This window comes from Mustela lutreola, chromosome 15 (assembly GCF_030435805.1).
Source record: "Mustela lutreola isolate mMusLut2 chromosome 15, mMusLut2.pri, whole genome shotgun sequence".
NCBI lineage: Eukaryota > Metazoa > Chordata > Mammalia > Carnivora > Mustelidae > Mustela > Mustela lutreola.
This window is the reverse complement of record NC_081304.1, coordinates 964,564-974,209: the sequence shown is the minus strand read 5'-3', so window position 1 is coordinate 974,209 and position 9,646 is coordinate 964,564. Positions and strand designations below refer to the sequence as shown.

Below are 9,646 nucleotides of genomic sequence, written 5' to 3'. Positions count from 1 at the left end.
AGAGACAGTGGGAGCTGAGGCTGCCGTCAGCCTGGGAGGGCCCCGCGCTCCAGGAGTGCGACCTTGCCCCTGAGGCCACAGGGCGCGCTCCAGGCAGACCCGTGATTAGAAATCCCTGCTCCCCGTGCACTGCACAACAGGCCCCTGCCGACTGGCCCGCCAGCTGCGAGATTTTGGGGAATGTGTTAGCCAGTTGTTCAAGAGCCTTTATTAACTATGTAAACTTGGGGCGCCTGGGGGCTCAGTGTGAAAGCCTCTGCCTTCAGCTCAGGTCGTGATCTCAGGGTCCTGGGATCGAGCCCCATGTCGGGCTCTCTGCTCAGTGGGGAGCCTGCTTCCTCCTCTCTGCCTGCCTCTCTGCCTGCTTGTGATGTCTGCCTGTCAAATAAATACATTAAAAAAACAGATAGTCCAAACACCCCTAATTGTTCTTGTACACAGGGCTATCACCTGTGTTTGGGGTCATCTACACCCGGTGTGTCTGTGTGGCGAGAGTGCCACATAAAGGTTTGGGAGCTCGGGGCCCCTGGGCAGCTCAGGCAGCTCGACTTCTGACTCGGTTTTGGCTCAGGTGGGGACCTCGAGCCCTGCGTCCCGCCCTGTGCCGTGAGCTCCACGCTCGGCAGGAAGTCTGCTTGAGGTTCTCTCTCTCCCTCTCCCCGTCCCTGCTTTCACGCTCTGTCTCTCTAAAAATAAATAACTCTTAAAAAAAAAAAAGGTGGGAGACCGTGCATCTCTCCCCAACTCTGCCCTCAATGTATCAAGTGTGGGAGTCTTTAGGCCGTGGGAACAGGAGAGTTCTGCCACAGAGCTTGATTGGCTATTCGTCGTGTAGACTTAAAGCAACAACACACAAATGCCCTCCTCTCTCGCCTCCCTCTCCGCTAACTCCTTACGGCACTAACAACACTCATGTCAGGGTTACGCCCACAGAGCTGGTTGGTAAGAACTCCGCCGCTTCTACCCCGACGGCCTCTGGACAGGGCCGAAGGCCATTCCTGGTCAAAGTCCTCACCATGCTTAGGAGCCAGCCTGGAAGGTCCCACCTCTCAGGCCCTGCCAGGGACCCGGCCCGATCTGAACATCTTGGGCCTGGGAGCCGGCCTGCCACCTGGCCTGGGGTCTAAGCTGAATGGCACCTGCGTACCCGGGACTCATTCCCACACACGGCACTGGGCTCTGCATCTCTGGTCGCTTGCCAGCAGCCTAGAAATCAGTGTGCAGGCTAGACAGAAGAATCGTGTTTATTGGAGAGACGGGGGTACGTCCGTGCGCTCAGCATGAGGCTGGGGCATGTCAGAGACTCAGGTAGCCAGGAAGCCCCCGTCCACCGGCACAGCGGAACCCGTGGTCATGCCGCTCCGGTCACTCAGCAGGAAAAGGATGGCGTCCACCACGTTCTCCACCTCTGCGGGCAGAGTGAAGTCAGGGCATAACCCACGCCCTTTATCCTTCCCGCCCAGGCCTCATCGAGGCAGGTGCGGGGGCTTCTGCCTGACTCACCAGCAAACTTGCCAAGTGGGATTCGATCCAGCATGGTCTTGGCCTTCTGGGGGTTGCTCCAATTGGCCTGGCCCATGAGGGTCATCACCACCGTGGGGTTCACCGCGTTCACGCGGATCTACACCAGGATAGGCAGGAGGTCAGCAAGGCAGGCTAGGTGCCCCGGGCTGGGGTGGGGGGGGGCGTGGGAGCTGGGTGATGGGAGGCATCCCAGTAGGGCTCACCTTGTGTGGCCCGAGCTCCAGGGCCATCGCCTTGGTCAGCATGTCCATGGCACCCTTGGTGGAGCCTGTGACGAAAGGTGTGCCTTGAGCCTGAGCTGGCTGCAGGCTTGGGGGTCACCAGGGTCGGGGCCGGGGTGCAGCCGGGGGTCACTCACAGTAGACGCTGTGGTTCGTTATTGCACGCTGTGAGGCCTGGCTGGAGATGTTCACGATGGACCCCGGGGCTCCCCTAGCTATTAAGCCCCTGGCCACGATCTGGAATTGCAGAGGGAGCGTGAGGTAGAGTGAACTAGTCACCCGCCATTCCCACTCCTGCCCTGAAGGCGGCTCACCTGGGACACTTGGATGACAGCCCGCAGGTTCACGTTGAAGGACCTGGAGGCGGGTGGAGACACCCTCGTCAGGGGCCGGGGCTGCTGCTGCAGGGGGCAGCCCTTGCCCTAGGGTTCCTCCATCCTGGCCGGCTCACGTGTCACACGCCTCCTTCGTGACCTCCAGGAAGGGCTGCAGCAGCGCCACGCCAGCGTTGTTCACCAGCAGGTCCACCGGCCCCAGGCTGCTCAGTGCCCGCTCTGTGGCCTCCCAGTCACCCAGGTCCACACACACGGGTTCCACCCCGGGGCACTGTGTGTATGGGGGTGGGGGACACAGCTACCGGAGGCTCCATGCCCGAGGAGGGGCAGAGCTGGGCCTCTGCCCCACGAGGACTTTGACAGACATGCGAAGGGAGGAGGTTCCAGAGGGTCCAGCTCCCTTCTCGGGGTTCAGAACCCCCGGGTGCTGAAGGAGGCGACAGAGGAGCCAACACGGCCCCTGTGCCCCCGGGCATTTCAGGTCTTAGGGACCTGGAGGCTGGCCCGCCTCTGGCCAGTCCATTTCCTGCACCCCGGTGGCTCAGGAGCCGGGCCTGCAAAGCCTGAGAAAAAAGCCTGAGAAATGGCAAAGCAGCCACTTCGGCCTGCTTCCAAACCCAGCAGTGTCGCCGTTCTTGCGGACGCCGGGTGGCCAATGGAGGCCGAGCGCCCCGGGAGGGCTTGCGGAGGGTCCCCGGTCAGCCCCAGCGCCAGGCGCCTGCGCGTCCGGGCCCGACTTCCCCGCCGCCCCGCCCGCCTCCCGCGGCCCGCTGGGCGGGGACTGGGCGGCGCCTACCTCGCGGACCAGGCTGTCCAAGTCGGCCCGGGTCCGGCTCACCGCCACCACCTGCACACCCGCCGCGTGCAGCGCCTGGACAGTGGCGCGCCCGATGCCTGCGGGGAGCGCGGCTCAGCGTGGCGCATCCCCGGCACCGCGCCCCCGCCGCCCGCCGCGCCCCCAGCCCCCCGGCCTCCCGCCGCCCCCGGACTCCAGCCGCCCGCGCCCCCAACCCCGGCCGCCCCGCAGGTCCACCTTTGCCCGCCCCCGTGACGAGCGCCCGGCGGCCCGCGAGCCCCAGCTCCATGGTTAGCGTTTGGTCCCAGCGCCCGGCGGCGGCGACTCTGCAGGTGGGCGGACGCGGGGCGGGGCGCGGGGCGGCCAATCACAGGCCTGCGTCCGGGCTGGGGGCGGGGACATTAACAAACCCGCTCCCCCACCAGTAGGGAGACTCGGGGAAGGGAGGGGGCGCTGCAGGGGCGGCGGGTCGACCCCGCCTAAGTCGGCTTCGCCGCCTCCGCGAGCGTTTCCCCGGCCCGGCTGGTTACCGGAGCACAGACGTGGTCCTTAATGCCGGGAAGAGCTGCGGCGACGTGCGAAGGCGAGAGCGCGGAGCTGGCGCTTCTCGTTTGGTTCCTGCAAATAAGTTCGGTGGGAAGGATTGCACGCCTCCTCCCCAGGCCGGCCTGGGAGCGGCTCGGGAGGGCTCCCCTGGAGTGCCCGAGGGAGCGTTTGCACAACTGAGCCTGAAGAAGCCAACAAGATCCGCGTTGACCTTGAAGGGACCCCAAAGTCATCCAGGACCACCCACCTGCCACCACCAGCACTTACCAAAACTTGGGCCGAAGAAGAGGAGCTAGGATTGGGGTCATCGAGGTGCACGGTGGCCAGCAAGGGCAAGCATTGCTTCTAGAGGCTTTGGGGTCATTCACAAATGTGAGCCCACATGCATACCTGTGCACTGTCTCCCCCATAAAAGCTGATTCGTTTAGGGGGTTATGGCAAAAAAGCTAGAACTGCAGGAGTACCTTCTATGGCCCAAAGTGGGGTGGTTGCAGGGCCTCTGCGTCACTGGGGCTGTGGGCCTAAGTGGACAGGTTGGAGGAGAGGGTAGTGGGGCAGCCCGCGGCACACATCTGAGAAGCCCCCAGAGAATGGCCAAGTAAGTCCTCCCCGCCAAGCCCTGAGGTCCCCACCCCTGGCGCCCCAAAAACCCTGACCTCCCCGCCAGAGGCCAAGGGAAGAGTGGCCCCCATCTGAAAGTCCTTCCTGAGAGGCACATCTCATTAGATCCCTTCTGTGGCTTTCCTTTGCCCCCAGAATGCTGTCTAAATCCTCTAACATGTCCCGTGGGCCAACTCTGGCACCAACCTTGCTGTGGGAGACCCTGCAGGTGGGCGGAAATGCCCTCAGCACTCCCTACCCCCACTCCCAGCCCCGCAGGACCATTGCCTGCAGGACCCCACCCCAGCCCCTCCTGCCTTGCATCCTTGCTCAGGGTTGGAGACTTTTCCAGTCCAGCTGAGTGACCCCCCCCAGGCCTCATCACCCCCCAGGGGTTCAGTGGGGACTGAAAGGTCCCCCACCAATGGGTCCGCGATTAAAGGAGCGAGAATGATACAAAGCAAGCAAAGCTTTATTTTGTGCCAAGCATCGAGAATCTAACTGACCGGTCAGGGCTGGTCAAAGAGGCGACGTCTCTGCCTTACAGACTAGCTTTTAAGGGCAAAGGCCATGTGGTTGGGCCTGGCCACGCACAGGTGGCCAGTGAAATTGTAACACACAGAGAAAGCTGCACAGTCATGCTAGGTCACACATAAGGGACCAATTGAATTACAATTTATCCTAGTAGATGTTTAAACTAGCCTATCACCTTGGTCAGAATTGGCACCCAAAAGGCGGGACCCACACTCCTTGGTAGCTAGGGAGACAGTATGCACCCCACTGATTGGATACCTCCACCTGGCCTGAGCCACCCTTGTATTTGGGCTTTGTTACCTGGGACTGGTTTCCCCACCTTGCTTTTAAGTAGGTCCCCTGCGGGGAGGGGGGGCAGAGTCAGTTTAAGTTTTACTGCGTAAACAACAAAATGACTGTTTAATCCAAGATGGAATCACTCTGGCTAAATAGGCCCTTACAGGGACTTGACTCTGGTGAGCGTGGGGGAACCCGGCAGGGCTTGCAGAGCTCCTTGCCTGGGGCCAGAGACAGAAGGCAGGGCAGCAGCTTCAGACCCTTGCCCAGCTCAGGCCTCCTTCGAGGGAGGGGTCTTGCGAGGGGAGGTGGGTCTGGAGGTGGAGCTGGACTCCCTTGGGCTGGATAAACTCGACTGGTCCAGCACCCCACCCCCACCCCAGCCGGCCTGAGCGCTCTGTCCCACCTCCCGGAGGGAGGGTCTGTGTCAGGTCCAGATCCCTAACCTGACCTCTCCCTCTGACCCGCGGTGGTTGCCGCTGTGCGGCGGGGCTGAAGGGCGGGCCAGAGCCTCGCCGGAAGGGAAGGGGCTGTAGGCTCCCCTGTGCCCTCTGGACTCTGGCCTCGCCCAGGGCCGATTGGGTGTTTGGGGGGACGGGCCTGGACAGCAAGAATCTCCTTTGTGTTAGCAAGTCGCTGCCCTTCAGCCACAAGCCAGGGCCGGTGGTGGAGTCCGGCTGGCTCTAGGATGTGGCCTCTCACTTCACGGAAGGTGAGATGTGTGCCCTCCGCCCCTGATCCTCCACTCCCCAGCCTCGCGGCTGCCCCTCCGAAACCCCGAAACCCCGGCGCACACTGGACCCAGGAGAATGGCCTCCGTTTATTTGGTCAAATCCAACCAGCACAGCGGACACAGTGGGCGGGTGCGGACGGGGAGCTTGGCCAGGTGCGGAGTCTGGACGCGAGAGGGGCTGGTGGGGCTGGCGGGGTGCGGGGGCCACCGGCGTGCGGGCGGGGGCGGGGCGGGGCCTCGGGCGTGCGGGCGGGGGCGGGGCGGGGCCTGGCGGGAGAGCGCCCGCGCCGCGCGCTCTAGGAGGCTAGGTACCCGGCGTCCACGAGGATGCCCGAGCCGCTGGTGGAAGCGCTGCGGTCGCTGAGCAGGAAGAGGATGCTGTTGACCACGTCCTCCATCTCTGCGGGGAGCGGCGGGGGGCAGTGGGGGCAGGCGGGGTCAGCGCGGCGCGCCCGGGCCCCCCGGGGCCGCCCCAGCCGCGCCGCACCGCGCTGGTCGCACCCCGCAGCCCCGCTGACCTGCAAACTTCCCCAGCGGGTGCCGCTCCTTCAGCTTCCGGGCAAAGTCGGGGTCCGTCAGGACTTTCTGGCTCATGGCCGTCGGCACCACGGTGGGGTTCACAGAGTTTACCCGAATCTAGCCCCCGGGGATCCAAGCGGGCCTCAGCAGGTAGATGAGGCCCGCCCCCACAGCCCCTGGGCACCTCCCCCCACACCTGCAGAACTTGCTCTGGCGCTCAGTCCGTCGCTGACCCCCTGCCCAGAGCCTTGGGTAGGCCTCAGGCCTCTCCGTGCCCTCTGCCGCCCATTGCCATCCCGAAGTCCTGCTCCCCAGCGCCTACCTGGTGCCTGTGCTCCCCAGCGCCTACCAAGTCCCGACCTTCTGTGACCCCCGGCCTCTGTTCCCCAGGTCCCCCCTCCCATGCCCACCTTGTATGGCCCCAGTTCTGCAGCCATGACTTTGGTGAGTGTCGTCATCGCGCCCTTGGTGGAGCCTGTGGAGGGCAGAGAGCCCTGAAGACCCATTAGGGATTCTGCCTCCTATGCACAGAGGCTAAGCCCCAGAGCCCAGCGTCTCCTGCCTGGAAAGGGGGGTACAGGCTGGGCAGAGGGACTCACTGTAGACAGCTAGGTTGGGGAAGGTGACGTGGGCCACCATGCTGGACACGTTGACAATGGAGCCGGGCACTCCGCGCTGGATCAGGCCCCGGGCCACGATCTAGAAGCCAGGAAAGAGGCAGCCTGACCCCAGGACGCTCCCACCTGGGCCTTGTCATTGCTGGGCCTTGTCCTCCCTCTGGCTCACCTGGGACACTTGGACCACAGAGCGCAGGTTCACGTTGAAGGTCCTGGGGGAGGGTGGAGAGTCAGATGGTCCGTGGCCACACCTGCTCTGGGTCCCCAGCAGCCCCTCCCCAGTCCACCTACTCTCCAACTCCCCACCTGTCGAAGACGTCTTTGGTGACCTCCAGGAAGGGCTGCGTCTGCAGCGTGGCAGCGTTGTTCACCAGCAGGTCCACGGGGCCCACGCTGCCCAGTGCCCGCTCCGTGGCCTCCCAGTCACCCAGGTCCACACACACGGTCTCTATCCCAGGGCACTGTGGAGAGGCATTGGTCAGCGATCAAGAAGGTAGTTGGCAGGCTCCTGAGGCACCTGGAGGGCGTGGGGGGCAGGCTCGGGCCACGGTGGGGGTGCGTGCCTCACCTGTTCGGAGAGGCTCACCAGGTCCGTGTTGGTGCGGCTCACGGCGATTACTGCGGCGCCCAGCGCGTGCAGGGCCTTCACAGTGCCTCTCCCGATCCCTGCGGGGGTGCACTGGTGAGGAGATGGCCCAGGACATCTGGGTTAAGCCTGAGGACCGAAGCTCCAGCCCCCTCTGCTCGGGAAAGGGAGTGAGAAGGTGCTGGGCAGAGGGTGGGCACCAGGGGGACGTGGTACCAGGTCTGAGGCAGAGGCTCGGCCAGCCAGGCTCCGGCTGAGGGAGGCCCCTGAGGAGCTCCTGCCCACCAGACCCAGGGAAGAGGCCCCGGCTGGATCTCTGAGCTTGAGGGCCACCATCTGGGGCAGGGGTCTTGCCTTCCTATCCCAGGGCAGCCTGCCGGGCTCAGGTCCAGGGGCTGTCGGGGCTGCGGTGAGGGGATGATTGCTGGCAGGTTGGTCCGTGACAGGCATGGAGGGACTCAGACCCCAGCACAAACCTGGGAGGCTCCGCCCACCTTCCTCTCCAGCTCGGCCCCTCAGGCATCCTTACCCACCCTGCTCACACCCACCTTTCCCTGCCCCGGTCACCAGGGCCCGCCCGCCGCTGAAGTTCAGCCGCATGGTACTGACTCTGAGCCTCCGTCCAGTGGGAGAGGAGCGCACGGAGGTTTTAAAGGCCCGGGGCGGGCTGTTCTGGGGGGGTTGAGGAAGGGAGGCTGGGGGCACGGGGCAGGGGCGGGGCGTCACGGGGGCGTCACGGCAGCTTCTGTTTCCTTGTTCACAGGGATCCGCTGCCCTCCTGACACACAACCCGAAGGTGCTGGCCAAAAGCCCCACCCTGAGTTTTGAAAAAGGAAATTAAAAAAAAAACGTGGACCGGGGGCATGCCCTTCTTGGCCGGCTTGGGGAAGACGGCCCGGAGCTGACCCCCGCGAGCCCTGGGCCCAGCATCCCTGCACGGTAGCACAGGCACGCTGGGCTTGGGGCTGGTCTCCCGCCCTGCTGACCCTACTCCACCATGGATGGCCCCAGTCTGGGGGCCGCTGCAGCTCCAGAGTCCCCCTCACGCACCCCTGGCCAGCCTAGGACTCCTGCCCCTCGGGCCTCCGAGCATAGTAGTGCTCAGCCCTGTCCACAGGTGTGGCCTCCCTGAGGTGCCCCCTCTTCCCTCTCAGGTGTGGCTCTGGGAGTTGGGGGCCGCCCCCTCCTTCCCCAGCTGTCTTCTTTTTGTCCCACTCCCTCCCCCTTTTAGAATTTCATCTCAGCACAAATTGGCAGACTCTTCCCGGTGCCAAAGGGCTTGCTGTGGCTTCTCCTTCGTGGCACTGATCCCCGTGGCTTCTTTTTTTTTCTTTGGACAGAGAGAGATCACAAGTAGGCAGAGAGGCAGCCAGAGGGCAAGGGGGAAGCAGGCTCCCCGCTGAACAGAGAGCCTGATGCGGGGCTCGATCCCAGGACCTGGGATCATGACCTGAGCCGAAGGCAGAGCCTTAACCCACTGAGCCACCCAGGCGCCCCGGTCCCCGTGGATTCTGACGGCCATTCCACTTCTGCGGCTGAGTCCGAGGGCCTGTCCCAAGCGCCTCCCCACCCTGTGCCATAGGCCTCACAGGACCAAAGCTACTGTCCAGAGGTCTGAAGTTCAGGGCAGGGCCATGACACCTCCACCAGGCCCCTCCAGGTGTGACCCTGACACACGGATGGGCCCTGGCTGCCTCTCCCTGACCCGGGCCTGGCCGGCCCCCAGGTGTGGTCCCAGGAAGAGGCTCCCGTCCTAAAGCGCATCCGGCCTCTCTGAGACCTCCTCTGCTCCCCGGGGCCCAGGTGGGCTTGCCCTCTGGCACACGTCCTTGGCCTTGTCAGTCATCAGGGAGTCCGGTGGAGGAAATCTTTGCCCTGGGCATGACACAGCACACACAGTCTGGCTTTCTTCCCAGCCACTTGTTAGAAATCCTTCCCATGAGGGACGCCGGGGGCCAGCTGTGGGGGAGAACAGTCGATCCGCGAGGCCCTCAGAATGCAGGTTGGAGCGGTGCCTGGGAAGCACGTTTGTGCAGCGCAGGGGTGAGCCCTCATCTACAGTGGGAGCCGCAGGTCTCATCCAGGATCCCCAGGATGGAGGGCACGGACTCCATCGCTCCCAGAGCCCTGGACTGCAGGATGGCCCCCAGCCCCCGCCCGCCCTTGCCTGATCTGCTCCCAGAAGGCCTTCTGGAGAGTGTTCCCCAAACACACACAGGTTAAAAGCACCTCCCTGCTTCTGTTAACCCACACCCCCAATCGGAACCCCACCCCGTGAGTTCTGTCCCTCCAAGGCCACCAGCACATTCCAGACACAGTTCAAATGCTACAGGTGATTTTTATTTTTAAATAATTCAGA

General features: G+C 63.9%; 2 protein-coding genes across 3 annotated transcripts; both read right to left on the bottom strand.

Moving 5' to 3' along the window:
• Window positions 1-1,226: 1,226 nt before the first annotated feature.
• DCXR (dicarbonyl and L-xylulose reductase) lies at window positions 1,227-3,245 on the bottom strand. Its single transcript, XM_059149860.1, has 8 exons — window positions 3,114-3,245; window positions 2,877-2,974; window positions 2,197-2,351; window positions 2,060-2,102; window positions 1,883-1,982; window positions 1,728-1,792; window positions 1,504-1,621; window positions 1,227-1,408 (listed from the first exon to the last, which is right to left on the bottom strand). The coding sequence occupies exons 1-8, from the start codon at window positions 3,163-3,165 to the stop codon at window positions 1,305-1,307; spliced, it is 735 nt and encodes a 244-aa protein (XP_059005843.1). The 5' UTR covers window positions 3,166-3,245; the 3' UTR covers window positions 1,227-1,304.
• A 1,231-nt stretch (window positions 3,246-4,476) lies between these two features.
• Window positions 4,477-7,934, bottom strand: LOC131816826 (carbonyl reductase [NADPH] 2-like). 2 transcript variants are annotated; one of them, XM_059149859.1, is made up of 8 exons: window positions 7,836-7,934; window positions 7,270-7,367; window positions 7,008-7,162; window positions 6,871-6,913; window positions 6,684-6,783; window positions 6,495-6,559; window positions 6,084-6,201; window positions 4,477-5,965 (listed from the first exon to the last, which is right to left on the bottom strand). In XM_059149859.1, the coding sequence occupies exons 1-8, from the start codon at window positions 7,885-7,887 to the stop codon at window positions 5,862-5,864; spliced, it is 735 nt and encodes a 244-aa protein (XP_059005842.1). In that variant the 5' UTR covers window positions 7,888-7,934; the 3' UTR covers window positions 4,477-5,861. The 2 variants fall into 2 exon arrangements, with proteins under 2 accessions (XP_059005842.1, XP_059005841.1); XM_059149858.1 differs by lacking the exons at window positions 4,477-5,965; window positions 6,084-6,201 and having other exon boundaries at window positions 6,211-6,559.
• Between the last annotated feature and the right edge of the window lie 1,712 nt (window positions 7,935-9,646).